This window comes from Chaetodon trifascialis, chromosome 13 (genome assembly GCF_039877785.1).
Source record: "Chaetodon trifascialis isolate fChaTrf1 chromosome 13, fChaTrf1.hap1, whole genome shotgun sequence".
In the NCBI taxonomy this organism is placed as follows: domain Eukaryota; kingdom Metazoa; phylum Chordata; class Actinopteri; order Chaetodontiformes; family Chaetodontidae; genus Chaetodon; species Chaetodon trifascialis.
This window is the reverse complement of record NC_092068.1, coordinates 13,934,232-13,956,536: the sequence shown is the minus strand read 5'-3', so window position 1 is coordinate 13,956,536 and position 22,305 is coordinate 13,934,232. Positions and strand designations below refer to the sequence as shown.

The 22,305-nt window shown below is 43.6% G+C and overlaps 2 protein-coding genes across 2 annotated transcripts; both read right to left on the bottom strand.

The window, feature by feature from the left end:
• Window positions 1-369: 369 nt before the first annotated feature.
• On the bottom strand, window positions 370-8,187 carry vstm4a (V-set and transmembrane domain containing 4a). Its single transcript, XM_070977883.1, has 8 exons — window positions 7,985-8,187; window positions 6,245-6,697; window positions 3,234-3,287; window positions 3,036-3,143; window positions 2,894-2,927; window positions 2,451-2,599; window positions 1,729-1,796; window positions 370-968 (listed from the first exon to the last, which is right to left on the bottom strand). The coding sequence occupies exons 1-8, from the start codon at window positions 8,031-8,033 to the stop codon at window positions 816-818; spliced, it is 1,068 nt and encodes a 355-aa protein (XP_070833984.1). The 5' UTR covers window positions 8,034-8,187; the 3' UTR covers window positions 370-815.
• A 2,256-nt stretch (window positions 8,188-10,443) lies between these two features.
• Window positions 10,444-22,305, bottom strand: c13h10orf71 (chromosome 13 C10orf71 homolog). Its single transcript, XM_070978078.1, has 2 exons — window positions 20,467-22,305; window positions 10,444-13,725 (listed from the first exon to the last, which is right to left on the bottom strand). Exons 1-2 carry the CDS (start codon window positions 22,303-22,305, stop codon window positions 10,444-10,446), a joined length of 5,121 nt encoding a protein of 1,706 aa, XP_070834179.1.

Here is a 22,305-nt window from a genome sequence, read left to right as displayed (position 1 = left end):
GAGAGTGGTAGCAATCTTCTCATCTAACTCTCGGCCAGAGAATAAACATTTCCCCAAATAGAACTATAGCTTCAACATGTTACAGAACTCTTTCATCTCTAGTTTCTCAGTCAGTCGACGGCCTCTCAGTAGACCAGAGATGATGTGATGTTTGTGTTCTATGGCCTGTGCTGCTGTATTGCATGTCAGACCCTGAATGTACTGCAGCTGTTTGTGATATTGCTTTGGTTTTGTCTGTCATCACATAAAACAGATTTTCCTTGTGACTCCAGACAGATTCTAGACAAATCTGACAAAGCGCAATGCGGTCCACTTTAAAGAGATGATTTGAAACAATGTTTTTGTAAATCAAAGACTCTATTCTTAAATGTCAGACCCAGGCATAAATTTATTAATTTGGTGTATTAGTACTGTACTTATAAATGCAGTTGAAAAATATTATAATGCCTTGTGACGCCGCAGTAAGAGAGCCTGGACAACAGCTTCTTTCCACACAGTCTCCTGAGTTTATAAAGAATAGTTAACATTAAGCGCGTTCTCATAAACATCTGGCTCACAGACCAGAGATGCCAACAAACAAAACAACAGAATTATAAGACCCAAAAACTGCTGTGCTGGAATGGAACTGCGCCGAGGAAACACAAAACCCTCATTTACCAACAGTTGTAGCATACTTACAGCCAAAAAAACAAATGCTAAATGCCATACTGATCATAAATATAGTCTTTTGGGTGCCACTCAGTACAGTTTGGAGAGCTGAATCTCTGCCTTCAGCAGGAGGTACCGTGACATCCATGTGTCCAGAGCTGCTGTGTTTACAGCTGTTTTTCCTGGAAGAGGATCTGAGCATACACAGTGTCCGGGCTGGAGGGTGTGGGGTCAGGGCTGGAGGAGGCTGGGGGCTCTGGTCTTGGTCTGACCAGCTCCAGTTCTGCATATGTCAGACTATCCTCATGTGTTACTCGAGGCTGGAGGAGGGAGGAAAGGAGGAAAGTAATCTTGAAGGAATTTTTGGGCCCAGAGATAAGGCAAAAGAGGAATTCTATACTATTTGTATTGAAATAAATACGGTGAACATCTCAGGCATATCATTAGTGACTTGTCTGCATTTCATCTTTTTCTAAGAGTAGTATTCTTCCACTCTCCATGGTAAACATCCCCTTACTGCGCTTCAGCTGCAGAAAGTATGTGTTTACTGGGTTTGCAGGACCTCTTGGAACATTCAGTTTACTTGAAAAACATTTGGTACAATTGGAGTCCTATCCAACATCCTCAGATCCTCCTCGTTGCTCTAATCCAATCAGTATGTTCGAGCAAAAAAAAAACCACACACAAAAAAAATCACAAGTACGCCATCAGTAGAAATACAGATGATCCTTAGTTTGAGTAGTTTTCTTCTTTATATACTTGTTTGACATTTTTATTGTAGATATAAAACCAATGAAGCACTCTAAATAAATAATTGTGTTTGAGAAGCAATAAAACTAAATAGAATTATCAAGCTCATAACTGAATGAAGAGACGGCAATAAACTCCTGTAGACAATCATGCAGTCGTGGGACAAATTCCCTCTTGCGTGTACCTCAATAACAACTCTGTGCATGAAAAAAACATCTTTTCAAAATGTTAATAAATACATTTCAGCCGATATATTAAGTGCAAACTTTCAATAAATGATTTAATGGTTGGTCTGCTGCTTGTGTGATGGGTGAGAATGAGGAGACTTACCGTGGCACAGCTCCTGAGATGAGTCTTTAACCTTCGGGGCTTCTGAGGTCTCTTTGCAGCAACGGGCGCTGAAGAACAGAGACAGGCTTAATTGACACGAAACAACAGCCAGGAGGGATGAACTCACAAAAAATGACTGTGTGGTTGAGAACGAAATCATCCTTCACAAACACTTTATATTAAACCTAGTCAAGGTGTAGTTTATAGCAGATATGAAAGCTTTATTCTGTCGTTTTCAGTGTTTATTTTACCTAAACACAGTCTGAAGTTTCATTCTTTCTGCGAGCCTCTGTGTCTCTCAAACTATCCAGTTTTTGTCAGGGAAATTGAATTATGCCAGAGATATCATTTTCAGCTTTTGTACCTGCTGGATACCTTCATTTACTGCTGTTTTCTTTACCTGCTAATTCCATTGCTTGGGGTTGGAGCCTCTCAGCGCCCTGACACCCTAATGCCGTCAGTGTGTTTGAAATTTGAGAGGAAACTCAGACTCCACCCAGAAAGACAAGTGGTGGTTCAAAACAGCAAAGGTTTACTGCACTGAAGAGTCACAATCAGATCACACATTCAGGAGAAATACTCTATGTTTGAACTGCTCATGTAGTAGAGTAGACGTTATTTTAAAAAAACTTTACTTTATAACCACTGACTGGCCTAATGGACCTTTTAAAGGCTTAAACCTCTCCATGATGTGACATGCTGACCTCAAAATATCGCTTTACCTTTGGCTGGTATGTGTGGTGGTGGCTCCTCGGGTAGTTTCGGTGGTGTTGCAGTTACTCTTCTGTCAGATTTCTGTCTTGTGCCTTTCCTTTGGGCTCTTGGGGAGGAACTGGATGAACTACTGGAGCTGGTTACAGTCTCTCCTGAGCTGCATGAAACAGAGGGGTGTTTTAAAAGCTTTAATTACAGCTGCAACTAATGATTGCTTAGATTTTTAATTATTATTTTTGCAATTGATCAGTTAATAATTTGGAACGTTAAAATACCTCAAAGCAGTAAAAAAGAAGAAAGTGAAATAGCTTGTTTTTTACAACCAGCAATCCAAAACCAAAGACGTTCAGTTGACAATGATTTAAAACAGAAAAGCAGCAAATCTTCATTAGAAGCTAAAACTAAAACAAATTGATTATCAGTTTTAATTTACTTTAATTAACTACCATACCTGCTTTCTGGACACTTGACCAGAAGGTAACTGGCTGTGGAGAAAGTAGCAGAGAGAAAAAAATCATGGCGACTTAAAAGCAAAGTGGTCCAGGTTATTATAGTTACTATAGGAAGTTACTATTGGAAAAGGATGGTTTTACCTTTGAGCCTGTGTCTCCTGTGAAAGTACTGACAGGTGAGAACAAGCGTGAACAGGAAAATTGACAACAGGCCCAGTGAGCAAATCAGCACAGCGCACAGATACACATCTAAAACAAAGCAGGCAGAAAGAGGCATCAGAAGAGTCATCAAAGGAAGTCATTTATATGATAAAGTGAAACAGAAGGTAAAAACAGTACCTGCAAATAAACGCCACAGGCTTTCACTGGTGCCACCCTCGAGAGTTAAGTGTACTGGGAAAAAAAAAAGAAGTTAAAAAAGTCAGCAAAGACAGTAAGTTGAGGGGAGGAAGCTGTGCCCAGACTGAGGGCATTGACCCAGTCCAGCAGACAGCCTCAGTGGTTTCCAGAAATATCAAAACTGCTGTCGTGAAGGGAGGTTTTGCTGCTGCTGCATCAGCCAAACCCACCACACACACACACACACACACACACACACACACACACACACACACACACACACACACACACACACACACACACACACACACACACACACACACACACACATCTCTCTGTCTAGCAGTTTTGCTGCTCTTTGACAGTTTTGGGGGGTTCCCCGCTACTTTGCATCACCACTTCCTTAAGGTGGTCACTTCACAATTGTTTAATATTCTTTGTGTACTTATTAGCACAGAAAGAGATCGACTAAGGAAGCTGTTGTCGGTGTGTGGCAGTGAATGATGGGTTGTGTATAGGTCAGGGGTATTTAGCAAGAGGCTGAGGAGAGTGAACAGAGACCATGTACATAAATTACCTCATCTCGGGTCCCATAATGAGTTTTTAATATGTCTTTTAAACGCAGGTTGAAAAACATATTAATAAGAAATGATAAGATATTAACTCTAATTGGCTTTTAACCTGTTTCCAGACCACTGAACTGTCTGCAAAATTGTCAAATGCATTCTTGAGGCTGAATATCATGTTAATTAATGTTGGGGAGCAACGCAGTGGCTTTTGCATTGTGACCAAACATTAAAAACTGTATGAGATATATCAGGCAGCAAATGCAGGAGAAGATACATTTCAGATAAAATAGAACAAGTGATGTGTTTTTTAAGATACTGCTGCCTGTTTGGTTAGAAATTTTCACACTTCCTTTCCTACATAATTGAGAGACAATCCAAGAGTCTGAATTACGCCAGTTTTCTAAATCTTAAATGTATGATTTTTGTTGAAGCTGTCATAAATGTGTTAATTCAATGCTACAAAAATTATTGAGGGCCATTCTTTGATGTTTGGGCCACATTAAATTGTACAAAGTTCCTGTTATTTTGTCCACTCACTGTTTACCACAAACTGAATAGTACTGACAGCAAAGGAAAAAGATGTGAGCAGACAAATTGCAGCAGAGTCATTCTCATCTGAAGAGGTGACAGGCCACATTAAGCAGGCGTCCCTTGACAATGTGAGCAGTTAATTGTTGATGTGAGTAAACCACGTATCTGCCCTGTTAAACTGTGGTTAACCACATGCTAACCTCACTTCTGATCAGTGCACACAGGTAACGGGTTAGGGAGCTATTGTAGGACACACTCTCTACAGATGGACACACATATATGCTTCCCTCCAGTCCAGCTGTACTGTGAAGACAGAAAGCAGAAAAATGAACCAGTGTAAGGAGAAGAAACCTGAAGCCAGAGAGATGTGTCTCTCTCAGAGTTAATTTAACCATGCCGTCTGCTCGTTTCACAAAAGCAGCAGAAATCACTCAACCTGAAGCTCTGAGGGTCTACATTTGAGATTTTAGAGATGTAGAGAGGACAAACCATCTGTGCAAAATCTTGTGAATAAGAGTAGTTCAATTATCTCAGTGGGGTGTCTCAGAGCCTCAGCTCTGAGATCTACAGGCTGAAATCTGCAGACTGAGGGGTTCCCTGCATTACAGTTACAACTTAGTGTTTCTCTTTGTTTACCATTATAATGTCAGCTCTTCTGTTTCTGGCTCTGTGGTCAATGCATGTCGGAGATGCCTGAGGTTGTGTGGCTTCCTTTGTGGGACATTGCCCTGAATATAGGGCAGGGCGTTGTCTGATGGTTCAGTCTGACTCAAACCTCTACGCTTTTCTACCATAAAACGAGTCAAAGGTAAGCAGTGCAACTGTGTCAGGTGAGGCCACACCTATAGCACGTTAGAGCAACATCTCAAATCTTTACTGAACCCCTTTATCCAATGCACAGTGCATCCCACAGTGACAGACGGCTTCCCCGCCAATCAATCAGATAGAGGATTCTACTGTATAAACAAATATTTACCACTGCATGTGATTCAAAGTAGTTCTTAACCTGATTGGTTCAGATTGTTTATTATAGGCACATACTGGCACAGACTAAACAAGTTCCACTGCAACTGAATTCTCCGTTAAATTTTCTCCTGAGGCTTGCATAAAAGTAAACCCAGAGTGCTGACGTCATGTATTTCAGAGTTTTTGAACGTAGCCAGCTCAGCAAGACTCTACCTTTCACTCCTCATGCACAGAGAGTGATATTGTTGAGTGTGGTTTGGCTGTGTGAGCTCATTGTTTTGAGATGGAAATGCCAGAGGATTGGGGTCACACTCTAACGCACATATAGGCACAACTTAAAGCAAATAGTGCAGCTAGAGTCAGAAAATGCATGCTACTCATGTCTGTCTGCCCTTTGTCCTTTAATAAGAATCGTCGCGCCTCCTTAAGGTTAATTTCCATTGCCAAAAAACATGGACAGCATTTCTCAGCTGAGTGTGTGCGGCTGAAAGGGAATTCCTTGGAAAGGAATATTCCATGGAAAACATTTTCGGAGTAATAACACCAGAAATCCCCTTTGTGTTTGATCCTCTCTTGTCAGTGACCAGGGCTGAGCAAAAGTATATAAAAAAAGTAGAATGTAAAATGCTGGTGTACCACACAATGCACAGTTTTACTGTTTTGCCAGGTGGTGATGAGAGATACATTTGTTTTTCTTAACTCTCCCAGTTGAGCCACATGAAGGTTAAATTGATGTTAATAAATTCCCTTGCATTTGATCTGGCAAAAGGCAAAGAAATGATGCAACCTGACTCCCAAGTCTGCAAGAAATAGAGCAATACTTGAAATTTTGTCTCTTGTTTCACCACCTGATGCACTTTTGGCCACAATGGGGCCCTGGCTCTTTCTACAGACAGCTGTGACATGGAGGGCAGCAGGAGTGTGTTGAAGTACAGCTTCAGTTACCTGTCAGCTGTGTGGTGCTGGTACCATTGGACGATGCTCTCCATGTGTTTCTGTGTTTGCGAATCTCCTGAACTCTACAGGTGTAGAAACCCTGGTCCATCCCTGTTACATTGAGAATCCACAGCCGGTAAACCTCCCCCTCGGTTTCCTCATGCAGACGAAACTTTGGCTGGGGGAAGCGACGGGTGTAGTTCCCATACAGCTTCATTTTCTTTATGCCCATCTTTACAATGAGAAACTGGGAGGGCTCGAGCACGGGAGGAGAGGGGGACGGAGAGGAGGGAGGAGGTGTGAGGGATGGAGCAGCAAGAGGAGAGAAGAACCAGCGAAGGATGAGGACACTGCCGATCCTCTTCCTCTGAGATACCAGGCAGGAGAGTGTCAAGTTGTCTCTCTCTGTTACCATGACAACAGGCCCAGGGGTCACTGTCACATTCAGGGCGTAACATACCTCTGTTGACAGAAGACACGAACAGTACAGATGACATGTACAACTGCCTCTTTTTGTTTCTTTTTTTTCATCTCATACTCTACAGAATATATGTTCCTTTTTGGATATATGTACATAGGTACTTAGAAGTTATACATAAGTCTGTTTTGAATAAAGTCAAACCAAACCATAAAACATTCATTTCAAAACATAAGGACGCTCACAGGAGATCTGGTCGCTTGTGTGACTCCTCCCTGCTTTTTAAATTAGTAATTAAGCAGAGCTGGTAATGTGCCACACATGGAAAAAGTCTTCAGTTCATTTTTGCAAGATGTCTGATTTCCTGCCAATTAAACATAATTGTAGCATTTAGACAAAGTAAGTTTATATGCACACCCACAGTGGCTGCTTAGATTTATGGTGGCAGAGCTCACACTATCACTGGTTCTACTTACATATGTCATTCCATCACTGGATGGGAATTCAGTCCTTAATAGCTAGACAGCGCAAGAGGGCTCAGAATGAGAAATCTAAGACATACTTTCTGTGCCCCTGTTTCACTTCCCGGGCGGCAGCAGTGTTTTAATGTGGTGCCAGCTGGGTCAGATCTCTTTAGAAGAGACATGGAGTCTGGACACAATATGTGTGATCAGACAGACACGAGAATCTACAGGTGGGAAATGTTCATCTTCAATACGATACACCCCGAACCAGCCAAAGAGAACACGACAAGATAACAGGGACCATCTGGGATGCATTTCTTTTTTCTTTTTTTTTTGTTCTTGTTGCTGTGTTGGTTGGGGAATCTCCCTCAGGCTCTGTCCTACGCTCTTTAATGTCACAACAAAAGCAGCAACAGGGACTCAAACCAAACACAAAACTGAACATAATCAAAAGATTATAGGGCTGGAAATATGAGCTGTAAGTCCACTTTATTCAGTTTATAGAATGCAAATTACACTGAGGCTTTCTCTGATGACAGAGGACGAACTTGTTTTACTCTGCAACTGGTTTGCTTTTAAACAATTTTCCCAGTTTGTAAGACATCTCTTGCTATTTCACTATTGACAATAATATAATAACAACTTGCAACTTTTGGTTGTTGTTGTTGAAACAATGATTCTTAGTGTTTTTCTTCTATATTTGCCATTATTTTCATGCCAAAGTTCCACAATAAACTCAAAATGCATGGTTGCACAGTGGTGCATGATCATAGATCAAGTTACACTTTTAGACACATTCTCCTTCTTTCTTGCTTGCTTGCTCGCTTTCTTTGCTGGTTTATATTGCTGTAAACAAGGTAAACTTACCTGCGACCAGAGCCTTAGTCAGGACAAGGACCACTATAGAGAAGTACATTTTCCACAGTCAGCGAATCCATAAACCCAGACAACTGCACAGCACTTACACAAGCGGCTACATTGAAAACAGAGCCTGACTGCACAACCCACCAGAGCCCTTACCCACCATTAACTCTTCTCCTCTTTCTCCTCTTTTCTGTGTAATATGAAACAGTAAATGCTCTGTTCCCACTTAGAAACTCCCACTCACTCTCCCAGCACTCTCTCTCCCTCACTCTCTCTCTCTGGCTGTCTCTCTACCCCTCTCTCTCTCTTTCTCTGTGTGTCCTGCAAAACGTAGGAAATGTCATTTCCTGTGTTCCTGTGAGGAGTCTTGGACCATGGCCCAAAACCCCAGACCTCTGAAGCGATGGTCAAGTCTTGTGGTTTGTGTGTGTGCGTGCGCCTGTCACACTGTGTGTCATTTTGAGAGGCCTGTAGGCCCACCAAATTCGCTGAACATGCATTTCTATCCATTGCTTCTCTCAAAATCCAGGAGCAATCCTCATGTTGCATCTCCTTAAAAAGTTAACAAAGAGCATATACTCATGTTCGTGTATGTGAGCCTTGCGCTTCTGTGTCTGCATGCATACGTTCATGCATTTATGTGGATGTGCGTGTATGTGTGTGTGCTGGGACCTCTCCCTGTCTGGCTGCTGGACAGAGTGGCATGGGCTTGTCTCTGGCTGTGGTTGTCAGACTGTCCCAGCGGTATGAAGCCTGCTGCTTTATTGGGCAGCCCAAACTGCTGAGGCAGGCCTTCTGCTGGCGCTTCGAGCTCTGCCAAAGCCAAATGGAATTACACAACAGATTTAACCCTTCAGGTTGTATGTGGATTCTCTTGAAAAGCATTGATTCAGTGGAAAATGCACTTGCCGGGTTGATAAGGCAGCTTAATCTTTTCTAACCTTGACATAATCTTTTATTTTGAAAAGATGGTATTTGTGTTACAGATTAGGTTTGAATTGTGGTACAAGTTGTATCAATAATGAGTCATGTGTAAAAATGATTGTTCTGGTGACTGAATATTATGTTTTCTTTTACTTGGGGGTTTCCCTCAAGTTTTCCTTTACATAAGCCTTAAGTTCAAGTCTTTGCTCCAGTGGAGGAATCGCTCTCCTCTGCCCTACAGTGGTCAAAGCAGGTTACTGCTTCTCAGGGGATCAACAACACTTGAGTTTACTATGAAACTGGGGAGTACATGCAGACACGCCCCCCACAGCCATGCACATTTAATCTGAGTTTTTGAATCAAGGCAAGTTCTAACAAAAGGCATTTCAACCTGTATTATTTCTCTCACTGGATCCCGTACGTATAGTAGGCAAAGATTTAAGCATTCATATGGCAAAAAAGGACACATACACACAAATGCCATCAAAAAAATGTCATTTTCTCTTTTTGTGTTGACAAACTCTCTCAGGACATATTATTGTGCTTGCTCAATAACATGTAATTGTCTCATGCAGTCAGTGAAAAGACTCTTCATTTTGTCTCATTTAGACCCAGGGTACATTTCAAAAGTCAGAACAGGGTGCCATGACAGTGACATTATATTGTTATTGCAGTCTTTTGAGTAGTAAAATGAAATCAACCTGTAGCAACAATCTTTTATGTTTCCTTTTTGTTTATTTATATCCTTTACAAAGTGATTTTGAAAGAGTCATTGTGGTGAGAAATGATTTGGCTGAATGAAGTGTGTTTTTATTATCCATGTCACACTACTTTGTTTCACAGCAACACAGAAACAGTCTCACAAACTTCCAACTTTAAAAATGGACTGCAGTACAATATTAAACCAGTAAAACAGCAATAGTCTTTTTTTCACTTTGACACAGTGGTTGTATATACAAACTATGCTTTTCACCATCAGCAGACCTTTGATTAATGCTGTGGGTTTAACAATATTTCATGCATCACAAAATGCCAAAAGTAGGATTTCTCCAACAGGAAAAAAATAATACTAATGAAAACTTAAGCAGGCCTGCCAGTGTTCATAGCAGAAACCAACATTTCTCTAGACTGCTAATTGACATACTGTTGTTGTTCAATGTGTGATAACACACCTCTCGTTTAGGAGGCAATGGGACACTGATCATACTGTATACACAAGAAACATGTCTTAGCTTCTCACATTCAAAAGTCAAATGGAATGGTGAACTTCTCTGTAACACAATAAATAGCTTAACAGTGGAGCTTCAAAATCAACAGCAGCGATTTAACAGCACGTCACAGGGACTTTTTGAAACTACAAACCAAAAACATTCCGAGACTACTTTCACTTGAAAAAGTCATTTACAAACGCTTAAAATACTGCATGTAATGATCCATTCATACTGTGCTTTGGGGTATCTTTATTTTATCAAATACTTAATTTAGCTCCTTGTTTATTTAATCATTTCCTTTTGAGTCAGATCTACCACTCTTTGTTCTCACCAGTCAGACAGCTCCATAAAGTCCTCCAGCTCACTCATGGTTATTATATCACGGGGCTGATATTGTGGGTAGACTGCGTTATCATTTTCACAGACTGAGCTTCCTGCAAGCTGGCTGTTTGTGTCACCCTCTGGGAACGACTCATATGGACCATGTGTGTTGCAAACTGTGTTATATGTTTTATCTTTATCATTAACCGTGTCCATGTACGGAGTCTTCTCTGGGCTGTAGCGATGCCCTTCAGAGTTCTGTCCCATTTCAGGGGCTGGATATCCATAGCTGTGGCTCTCCCTGACAGGCTGCTGGTCCTGTTGGAGAGTCACAGGAGCTGATGACCTGTTGTGGGGCACAGAGTTAATAGCCGCAGGTTGGTAGCCTTGGGGATAACCATGGTGGCCTTGGTAAGGCACATGGGGCTTGCCAGCCGGAGCATCTTTCGGGAGGGGCTGTTGTTGTGGTTTCATGTGAGTCTGGGGTTGGAGCTGAGGCTGTAGGTACGTTTGCTGGGATTGTGGTCGGCTGGTGCTCTTGGCAGACTCGCGCACATTCAACTGAACATACTTTCCCGTCTCTGGGTCGAAGAAAGTCTTCGTTTTCACTTGAACAGGCACATCCACTACGAAATACTGACCAGAGCCAAGGTCTTGCAGCACTTTACGCTGGGTCAAGGGGTAGGACTGGGGGTAGCTTGACTCTACATGGTACTGGGTCACTGGAGCTGGGTGGTTGGCATGATGGAGAGTGGGAGAAGAGGGAACATCAGCAACTGTCTTAAGATTAGCATGGTGGGAAGCAGGGCCAGCAGCATGAGGTGAGGCAACAGGAAGGGAAACAGGGGTAGTAGCATGAGGTGAGGCAACTGGGAGGGAGATAGGACCAGTGGCATGAGGGGAAGCATAGCTGTGGGAAGATTGCTCTGTGTAGGAGGAAGGCAAGCTAGACCCCGATGGTGGAGCATGAGTGAGGGAGACAGGTGGAGAGAAATGAGGGGAAGCTACAGCATGGTGGTTGGAGGAGCGTACCTCAGTGGAGGAGGAGGAAGGAATACTGGAGACCTCTTGAAGAGCAGCGCTGTCTGTGACAGTTTTGGACAACTCCTTCTTGATTCTCCGCGTGGTCAACCTTTTCGCCCTGCGCAAGGCTTTCTCACTCTTCGGGGGAACAGCTGGAGGCTTGCCAAGAGAACGTGACACATCACTGCTGAAGCTACAGGCTGATTCTGGCCTCTCGTAGTCATACAGACCTCGTATATCTGCCAGGTCCGCTGCACTGGTGGCAAAACTTTCCACATCCTCTGACATGTTGCTGATGATAGAGCGGGAGTCATCTTCATCCAGAGCAATGCTCCTCCTGGAATAAGGCCTGTAATGTGGGAGAGGGCTTGAGAAATCCTGTGATGAAGATGCTGGGTGAAATGTTGAGGATTCTTTGATAGCAGCAAGATGGACAGGAGTTACAGCACTGCGTCTCATTGTCTCTTGCTCTTCCTCTCCTCTCTCTGACCCCATGGGTGAACCCACTCGGAAATCCTCCCCAAAGGTCTTATGGAAGCGTGGTTTAACTGACTTGGTGAAAGAGGAACCTCTGATGGTGTTATCCTTCACCCTGAACATTGAGGGTTTGACTCCCAGAGCAGGAGAGGAGGTGTTGGAGCGGGGCTGAGATGGAGCTGGAGATGCAGGGGCATGTGGCCTGTTAGGCCTAGTGTGGGAGTCCTCAGTTGAGATGAGCCCCGATGGATTGTTTCTTTGTTGGAGAGGTAAAGGGGAGCATTGTTGTCTTTCTCTGTGTTTCCTCTCTGATTCTATTGAGGTGATAGCATAGTACTGCAGAGCATCCGTCCTCTGTGCTCCCCTTTTCTGCTCCTCCATCTGAGCAGCTCTCTCCTTCTCTTTGTAAGCAGCTAACTTTTCTTCTTCTCTCATTTTAGCCCTGATTTCATCCTCTCTTTGAGCTAGCATCTGTTCTTGTGCTACTCTCTGCTGCTGCTGCTGCTGCTGCTCCTCTTTCAGTGCTGCTTGACGCTCCTCAAGGAGTCTGGTCCTCTCCTCTTTGGCTTGTTTTTCTTCTCTTTGTTTTATAAGTGTTTTCTCCGTTTGAACAGCTCTCCTCTCCTCCTGCTCTTTCTGTGTTCTCAACCATTCCTCTCTTGTCTGTCTTTCACTCCTCTGTTTTTCGATCTGGTGTCTGGTCTGTTTGTTCCTCTCCTCTGAATTTTCAGCAGCTTTCTCCTCCCTCTGTTTTCTTTTGTTTTCCTCCTCAATATCTAGTGTATTCTCCTCACTCTGTTTAGCTCGCCTTTGTTCCTCAGCCAGAGCAGCTCTTCTTTGCTGCTCTTCTTGAGCTGCTCTTCTCTGCTGCTCCTCAATCAGAGCAGCTCTCCTCTTCTGCTCCTCTTGTACTGCTCTTCTCTGCTTCTCCTCAATCAGAGCAGCGCTCCTTTGCTGCTCTTCTTGTGCAGCTCTCATTTGCTGCTCCTCCTCTCGTGCAGCTCTCCTCTGCTGCTCTTCTTGCGCAACTCTCTTCTTCTGTTCCTCTTGTGCAGCTTGTCTTTGCTGCTCTTCTTCTGCGGCTCTTCTTTGCTGCTCCTCTTGTGCAGCTCTCCTCTTCTGTTCCTCTTGCACAGCTCTTCTTTGCTGCTCCTCTTGTGCAGTTCTCTTTTTCTGCTCCTCTTGAGCAGCTCTTCTTTGCTGCTCCTCTTGTGCAGCTCTCTTTTTCTGCTCCTCTTGTACAGCTCTCCTTTGCTGCTCCTCCTGTTGTGCAGCTTTCCTTTGCTGCTCCTCTTGTGCAGCTCTCCTCTTCTGTTCTTCTTGTGCAGCTTTCCTTTGCTGCTCCTCTTGTGCAGCTCTCCTCTTCTGTTCCTCTTGTGCAGCTCTCTTTTTCTGCTCCTCTTGTGCAGCTCTTCTTTGCTGCTCCTCTTGTGCAGCTCTCTTTTTCTGTTCCTCTTGTGCAGCTCTCTTTTTCTCTTCCTCTTGTGCAGCTCTCTTTTTCTGCTCCTCTTGAGCAGCTCTTCTTTGCTGCTCCTCTTGTGCAGCTCTCCTCTTCTGCTCCTCTTGTACAGCTCTCCTTTGCTGCTCCTCCTCTTGAGCAGCTCTTCTTTGCTGCTCCTCTTGAGCAGCTTTCCTCTGCTGCTCCTCTTGGGCAGCTTTCCTCTGCCATTCCTCTTGTGCTGCTCTTCTTTGCTGTTCCTCCTGAGCAGCTCTCTCTTCCTCTAGCTGTTTCCTCCTCCTCCCCTTGTTCTCTTTTATCCGCTCTTCCTCCTCAATCTTTATTCTCCTCTTCTCCTCATTCTCTTTCATTCTCCTTGCTTCTTCTTTTTGCTTTGCTCTCTTCTCCTCTTCTTTCTGAGCAGCTCTCTCTTCCTCCACCTGTTTTGCTTTTCTTTCTTCCTCTGCTCTTCTCTCTGCTTCTCTCTGTTTCTCCCGCCTCTCCTTGATCTTAATAGCTATGGCCTCCCGCTCTCTTGCTCTCCTCTCCTCTTCTCTCTGGGCCGCCCTCCTCGCTTCTTCAGCCAGAGAAGCTCTAGTCTCCTCTATCATGTGCTTTATTTTCAAGTCTTCTGCTTTTTTCTCCATTTCTATCCTAGATGCTTGTTCTTCCTCCAATGGTTTTGCTTGGCTCTGCTTTGCTGCAGTTTCTTTGTGGCTAGTTGCAAGTCTTTCTTGTCTCAGTTTTTCTGGTCTCTCAATCTTAGCCTGTGCATTTTCAATCTTCAAATCTTCTCTTGGAGTTGGTTGTTTACTTTCCTTTATGTTGTGCACCAAAGTGGGTTGTGGATGTGAGTTTTTATCCATACAAGGCGTTCTATCAGCTTTTGAGGAAACTTCTTCAAGCTTTTCATGTGGCTTGGAGTTATCAGCTGGCTTCAGGTGTTGTGACACAGAGGTGTTTCTTGGCCTGTTGGCTGTAGAGGATGGAGTTGATGCTTGCAGGGGAGGATCACTTGGCTGATGAATACTTTGATCTACTTGACAAACTCTTTGGGTATCAGTTCCAGACACTTGTTCTTCCCTTCCCTTGTTCTTGGGATTAGTTGCTAGCAACCTGTTTCTGTCTTTGACAAGTTGTGCATTTTTTGCTCCAGTGTCTAATACATTTTCATTGGCTTTGGCATCTAAAAGCATTTTCTCTTGTCTTTCTTTGTCTCCCAGCTTGAACATCCCGGTCCTTTGGTGTTCTTTCTCCGTAATGGGAAACACTAAGGGTTTGGGCTCTTTGCTGACTTTGGAGCTGACCTCTGTCTTATTTGGCAAACTTTTCCCTTTCACAGAGAGGTCTTGTGGGTCAGCAGTGAACACTGGACGCCTGCTGTGACGAGTCTGTATTAGTGGAAAGAATCCTTCCTTTTTGTTGGGTGGGAACTCCTGAATTGTGTTCGCCCGATCTTCTGAAACAATTACTTTTAACCTGGCATAGTCTGCAATTGCTGATATCTCTGGTATTGTGGATGCCCTTTCTTTTGGTTTTGGTTTAACTTCAGTTTTTTCTTTAACAGTGTTTTCTCTTATTGGGTGTGAATTTCTTGAGGTCTGTCTCTCCTTTGCTGATAAACTGGACTGGCTCTCTGTGTGCTGCTTTCTGATGGGAACATTTTGACCTGCCTCTGTCTTCTCATTTTTATTACTCTGTCTCTCAGTGGGACCATCGCTCTGTTTTGAAGGCAGATTATCTTCTATTTCCCTGTTTTTCTTTTTCATGTTCTCATCTTGAACACACATTGAACTTGATTCCGCTGTTTTCATTTGACTTTGATCCAGTGCAAAGACTTCATTTTTTCCTTCATTGTATGGTTCATTGCTGATAGCTGCTTTGTTTTGCAGTAATGCTGGAAGTTCCCTTCCCTTTGAAACAGCATCTGGTCTATCGCCAACATGTGCACAGTTGTATGTTTCATTGTTTATTTCTGCCACCCCTTGCACTTGAAAGTAACCTCCCTCCTCTGGTTGTAGCTTTGATTCATCCACTGATTTCCCAGTTTTATCATCTTTCTCGGGCTTTCCATTTTCAGCTTGAGTATTTTCACTGGTTGTATTCATGCTGTTCTGCTGATTGCTGATTTTCAATGAATTAGGCAGTTTTTTCATGCTGGACGACACGTTTTGTAGTCCCAACTCGTCTTCCAAACTGTCTTTCATCTGTTTCTCAGTGCTTCCTGGAGCGAAGGCCTTGGTTCTGTCTTCATTGTGTAAAGTGTTTTCATCTTCACTGGGTAGTGCAACTTGTTTGTGCTCGTTAGCTGAAACCACATTAGAGGGAACAGTTGTGACATGACGTTTTTCCACCATTTTCAGGTTGTCCTTCCTAGTTACTGCTGGCACAACTCTGATGGAAATGCTGCCTATATGCACACTATCATCCACTTGATTATCGTCTTCAGTGTGTGTCTCTTTACTCTGATGTTTTGGAGATGCATGTATGTTTTCATAATCAGTCAAATGGTTAGAGGGGCTGGTTTTGTTGACTGGCTTTGGTGGTGTTTCCACCAGTGGGGGTACATTCTTGCCATCTATACTCCTGCTTTTGGATGGATTTATGACCGCTGTCATATCATTTTTCATAGATGCCTGGGTGTCGTGTTTTATCAGAGTTTCAGCATGAACACTGTTGGAATCATTTGTGTAGTTGACTCCTGTGTTCACCATTTTTTCCATGAAGTTCTCATTGGTGTGTGCTGTTTGCCTTTTTTGTGGATTTTTCTCGTCGGTATTACTCCTCACTTCATCTTTCCTTATGTTCTGTGCTGAGTTCTCTTCTGCCGTTTCATTTGTGTAGTCTTTGGTTCCTCCTGCTATCATGTCCTGTTTGTAGAGAACGGGTTGAGTTTCAGCCGACACTTTATTTTTAGCAGGTACAGTGACTGTGGGTGGCACACCTTTTTCAGTCTGTGGTTCTTGGAGTTGTGTTTGGGGTCTTAGATTTGTAGAAGAGCTCACCTGCTGGAGATTAGTCCTTTTCACAGTGTTATCCTCTGACATGTTGTTCTGTCTTGTCTCCAAGGTTGAAGTTTCTTGCACGTTTTCAGAAAGATTATTTACGCCAACTTTAGTTTGGGCTTCCTTGGCTGTGGGATGAGTATTCTGTACAACTCTGTCCTTTGCCTTTATTCTGCTAACTTCCGTTGAAGATATATTTCCATTACTTTCTTCTAGACATGAGTTGGGGTGCCATATATCCAGATTTGAATTACTGCACTCTTTCTCTTTTGCATTCATGTGTTCCTGAGTGCTTGTATTCCTCTGACCATTGGTCACAGATGGCTGTCTTTCTCGTACAGTTACCATTATTCCTGTTATCTGCAAGCTATCATCAGCCACAGGGGTCTCGTTCTGAGCCAAGATGAGATTTAGTTCTTCCTGAACTGCTTCATGTTTACTCTCAGCCTTTTCTGTGCTTATAGGTTTGCAGCTTTCAGCTTCAACCAGAGCTGCAGCTTGGGATGGATCCTCTTTCTTGTTGAGATGGTCAGTGTTGATGGCAGGATTGTCTTTAAGTCTCTCTATCTGGTTTCCAGAGGTTTCTCCATCATTTGCCTCCTGTTTTCCTTGCTTCTTCTTGGGCGCCTGCTCTTTACTTTGAATTGGTGACATAATTCCAGACTGATCCTCTCTCTTTTGGTTTTCTACCAAGCCCTGATCTGTGCTCATGGTGCAACTCCCTCTCTGTTCTGCTTCTCTGGGTGGGTTTGGCACACTGTCGTTACTCTTTGTGGGTTCTTTGGGAACTTGTCTCTGTGACTGATCTACTAACTGACTGGTGTTTGCTGCACAGTCAGCTGGTATTGTAGCAGAGCTGGGAGGAGAGACAGATTTGAGTGGCTCCATCTGTATTCCTGAAGGCTCCATCTGGTGCTTTGGTGTAGTATTACTGGACATTGTGCTTTCATGCTTTTTAGACCCTTCCTGTGATGGTGGCCTCTGTCGTATATTAATACTCTGACTACCTGCTAATTGCTTGGTAGACGTTTTGGATATAAACCCATCACGTATCACAAAACCCTTTTCTTTAATTGCTGAAATCTCTTTTTCAGCATGAGCTTTTATCTTGGAAGTCAGAATCTCCTGCTTGGTTTGAGCTCTCTCTTTATGGGACAATACTCTGGAAGGGGGAAAATGCACATCTTTACCTGGACCTGCACTGTGCTCAGTTGACTTGGGTTTTCTCTCAGTGGGGAGCGGTTTAGCCAAATCTGAATCTCTTTGCTGGGAAACATCAGTGTGTTTCAGAGGCTCAGATTTTCCCAGCGTTTCAACACTGCCAGCCTTGACTTTATCAGTAGCAGGATCATTACTTGCTCCATCTAAATTGGTAGGAAAATAATCACCTCCGGATAATTTGAATTCTTTGGATGACTCACTGTAAACATAGTGGCTTTCTGTCACATCATTGGATTTAAAGTCGCCTTCTTCCTCCTCCTTACTTTCAGTGTTAACTGTTGTAAATCTGCTTGTAGGACTGTGTTTGTTGTCTGATTTCTTGTTAATCGATGTCTCAACTTTATCAAGAGATAAAGCTGGAGTTTCATTGGCATCACTGGATGAAACATATCCCGCAGCTGACAGCTTGTTTCTGTTTGTTAGAGTTGTATCTGTAAAACCATATTTCTCTCTCAGCCACTTAAAATCGTCAGCCCCTCTATTAGCTTGATCTGTACTTTGCCTGCTGACAACCACTGAGTCTTCCCTCTGTTGATGCATTTGTGTTGCCTGGTCCTGATCTTTGTGCTCTTCATTTTTATTGATATTCACTCTGAAAGGAACATCTGTCTTCATTCCATCATCTTTTGTGATAATTGTACTTCTGACTTTGTCTTTTTGCTCTCCTCTCATTTTCTCCTTTATTTTAGCCAATTCTGCTTTAGCTTTAGCTAACTCAGTCTTAACTCTCTCAACTTTATCCGGCTCACTTTTGACCTGTTGTGACATTGTTAGTTTTGCTGCTGTGGGTTTAGCAGACACTTTCTGCATGTTCTCTTTGGTTTGTTCCAACTTTACCTGCTCTGCCTTTCTGTCTTGAACTTTTTCCTCCTTGGCGGTACTTATCTGAGTTGTTTTTTGCTCTGCATTTGCTTGACTAGCTTGAACTGAATCATCCTCGACTGCCTTAGTGTTCCCTTGTTCTGCTTTAGTTTGCTGCTCTTTTATCTGCTCTAGTTGAGATTTTTCAGCTTTTTTACGCTCTGCTTCAGCCTGCTCTGCTTTAACCTTTTCTGCTCTGATTTGTTCTGCCTTCATCCGCTCTCTTTCAACTTGTTCTGCTCTGACCTGTTCTTCCTCAAGCTGCTCTGCTTTGATCCTTTCTCTTTGGACCTGTTCAGTTATAGCTTGCTTTATTCTTGCCTGCCCAGCCTGCTCTATCTTAGCCAGTTCAGTTTTCTTGTGTTCTTCTTTTAGCCTGTCTGTTTCAGCTTGTTCTGCTTTGACCTGCGCCTCTCTTATGTGTTTGACTCCTGCTTCCTCTGTAATATGTTTTGGCTCTTCTGTTGCCGCCTGTACTCTGGCTTGTTCTGCCTTTGTCTGTTCCTCTCTGGCCTGATCTGATTGTTTTTCTCTGGGCTTTTCTGTCTTTTCCTCATTTATGTTCTTATCTTTAACATGTTCTTTTGCTTGCTTTACTCTATTAATCTCTGATAGTTCTTCTTTGGCCTGTTCTGCTTTGACTTTCTCTGAACCAGTCTGCCCTGCTAAAATTAACCTAGCCGACTCCACTTTGGGCTGCTCCACTTGAGCCCAGTGCTGAGGTTTTGCCAGCTCTGCTTGGGTGTGTTGTGCTTTTGTATGTCCTGCCTTGGCCTGTTCAGCCTTGACCTCAACAAACTGTCTGTGTTCCACCCGGTTTGCCATTGGTGGGGCAGATGTATTGTCAGGGCTAGATAATGAATTTTTCTGCATATTATGTCCAAACTGTGGTTTAGATTCTGTTGGCTGGAGACTCTGCACTTCATGCCCCTTGGGAGCCAGTTTTCTCTGACCTGTTTCTTGCGTGTGCATAGTTTTGTCTTCATTAGAATAGGAGATGTGTTGGTTTCTGTATTCTTGATCAGTATATGTGTTAGAATTCTGTGTCAAATAGTTATCTTTCATTTCATTTTCCTTATTGTGTCTGTAATACTTTTGAAGTGCATTTTTGTCCTTAAATACTGCAGGTTGTTGTTGTCCATAATAAGCTGGATTTTCTACAGGGTCATTGCTAAATGGAGTATATTGTGGCAGCTGGTTTGAAATGTTAGGATTGACTAATGCAGCCTTTTTGTGAGAAGATCCTCCAGCAAAACTCTCTCTTAACTCTATTTTCTGAAGTTCTTTATTTATACTTTGCTGATTTTCTCCTCTGTATTTGTCTCTTGGTAAATTCAGTTCTTCCGTTATCGCAGCTGCTCTTTGGTAAGCCTGTGCGTGCTGGTTTTTTTCCATTAAAGCGGTTATCTCTTGTTTCCATGGAGAGATATCTGCTTTCAGACTGCGATTTTCTGGGTCTTGGCTGTTTGTCTGTCTCCACCTATCCTGTGAGGACACATTACTGTAATCATGTTTGTTGTTTTTAAACTGCTGATATCTATCCACCTTTGTGAATTCCCTTCCCACTGTTTCATTAAAATGTTGCTCAGGATTTGTCTTACTTATTAAATATTCTCTGGTTTGATTGTTGTCAGCATTTAGCCTCTGTGTTTCTGTGGCCGCATAAGATGGTTTAAGCCTGTACACATCTCCTCCCAGAGTTTCTGCATTATCTATCATGCCTTGCTTATAGGGAGTAAATAATGATAAGTCTTCATGGAGACTTTGTCCATTAGCCAGCTGATTGCTGGTGTAATTTTCAGGTATGAAGCCAGTGAACCCAGAGTGATAAACCATCTCACCTTGCGTCTGAGCTGGCTGGTAATCATTTGAAGTGTATTCTGAATATTGGCCTGCATATGCTGTTGCAGGTTGAGAATTTAACGTTGTAAATGGCAATCCAGGGCCATGATACTGGTTTACATATTGATGCGAGGCAGAATTTGTCCTGCTGGATCCTTCTACCTGGGGAAATTGAAGGTCTGAATCTGGAAAATCAGGGATATCTATCACAGTGTCTCTAGGCTCCTGGGTATAGGACTGTTTATTTTTCTCCATTGTCTCCAGGCCTTTAAATTTGGTAGGACTATAGGTGCTTTTTACTCTTTTCCTGTTGTCTTTGAGATTGAAGAGTAGACTTGTGGCTCTGGATTTGTAGCTGGACATCCTAACATCAGGAGTGGCTCCCCTGCTTTCTGCTCTCACTGGAGGATGTTCCACAGGTTGAGGGGAATCTGCATACTGCTGGACCTCTGATGTCTCTGCTTCTTGATGTGTATGGACTAAAGGTGTGAGCAGCTGGCTGATGTTGAAGGGAGTTGTGCTAGTGTTACTGCTGACAACATTTGACGCCACTGCTTTTGCATTATTGCCAAAGGGAATAAAATAATCGTTGCTATAAAGTACTCCTTGTTGATTCGCTGTCATCTCTGTTGTGATGTTTTGCTCTGCCATCATTTTGATTTTTTGCTGGAGGGCTTTGACGGAGCTGATGGTGTCCTGCACACGTCGAGACATCTCAATGGTAGGTGATGCAGTTGATGGGCGTTGGGATGGGAACCTGTTGGTTCCCAGGCTCTGTGCCCGCTTCCTGTGGGGGTAATGACCTGCCAACTCTGACTCACACCGCTTCTCCACGGCCAACGTTTTCTGCATCATTGTGGAAGTTGAGGTGGAGCGTGAAGGAGTGGGAGGAACCACGGGCGCCAAATTATTCCTCGGGTGTCTGATACCCCTCTCCTGAAACCTATAGGGAGCCTGTGGTTGGGCCTCCAGTGAAAGCTCCTTGTACATTGGTGTCTCATACCATTTCGGGAACTCTGAGCAGTGCATAAACCCTGAGACTTGTCCTTGTTGGAAGGGAAACCTGTTATGGTCCCTCCATACCTTGAAGGGACTAAACTCACTGTGTATAAAGAAGTTTGAGTTACAGTTGACCTGCGCTGACATGCTGTGTTTACTGTGGGAAGATCTCATAAAAGAGGATGCAGAATTCATGTGAGCCACTGCTGCCACTTCAGAGGAGTAGAAGTTGGTGTCTTGGGATGAGAAGAGGCCAGCTGAGGAGAAGTGACTACTGTCAAAGTTTTGCTGGTATGGTGTAGAGAATTCAGAAAGTTCCCTTTGGATACTCATCAGGGCTGATTTGTCCCAGCTTGTCTCATCATTCCACTCTCTGACTTTACCATCCATCCCCGCTCCATCCCTGTGTCCCTCAGAGTTAAAAGCTCGGATGAGAGAGGAGACTCTGGACCGGCTTCTGCGTTGCTGTGAACTCAACTCTGTGGCTCCATTGCTAAGGAAGGACAGCTGTTCTTCCCTCATGGATTCCTCCTGTTGAGAGGTTTCCACAAAGGAGTTCTGGAATGTGGCAGAAACCCTCCCCTGTGTCCTTTCCCCATAAACCTCCCAGTGTGGATCTCTGTGGATCTCAGCCCCGTACATTCCTCCATGGATCCAGTCCTGTCCATACTGCTGCACCCTGAGGCTGAAGCTCTCATGTGCAGCTCTCTTAAGTTCTTCTCTCTCTCTGTCCTCTCTGTCTCTGTCCTGGCCACTCTGGCCAAAAGCCAGTTGTCTGTCTCTCTGAGTACAGGGTGAAGAAGAACAGAGGTCTGAGTCATTATAAACAGCCTCATCTCCAATGCAGAGACTCCTGAATGCTCGATCTGTCAGATTGCTGACCTCTCGGTCAGTCTCATCCAGAAAGGACCCACCGCTGGAGGTGTCGCTGTAGCCTCCATCGCTGTGCTTTCGATGCCCGCCACTCTTTCGGCCTGAGCGGCGCTTCTCAACTGAGGTCAT

Coding starts and splice junctions, on each gene's coding strand:
- vstm4a (XM_070977883.1), bottom strand. CDS start 8,033: ATGTACTTCTCTATAGTGGTCCTTGTCCTGACTAAGGCTCTGGTCGCA. Junction 6,698..7,984: donor GACTAAGGCTCTGGTCGCAG/GTAAGTTTACCT, acceptor TTCTGTCAACAG/AGGTATGTTACGCCCTGAAT. Junction 3,144..3,233: donor CCTGTGGCGTTTATTTGCAG/GTACTGTTTTTA, acceptor GCTTTGTTTTAG/ATGTGTATCTGTGCGCTGTG.
- c13h10orf71 (XM_070978078.1), bottom strand. CDS start 22,305: ATGACCTCAGTTGAGAAGCGCCGCTCAGGCCGAAAGAGTGGCGGGCAT. Junction 13,726..20,466: donor CAGACCTTCAATTTCCCCAG/GTAGAAGGATCC, acceptor AATGAGGAGAAG/AGGAGAATAAAGATTGAGGA.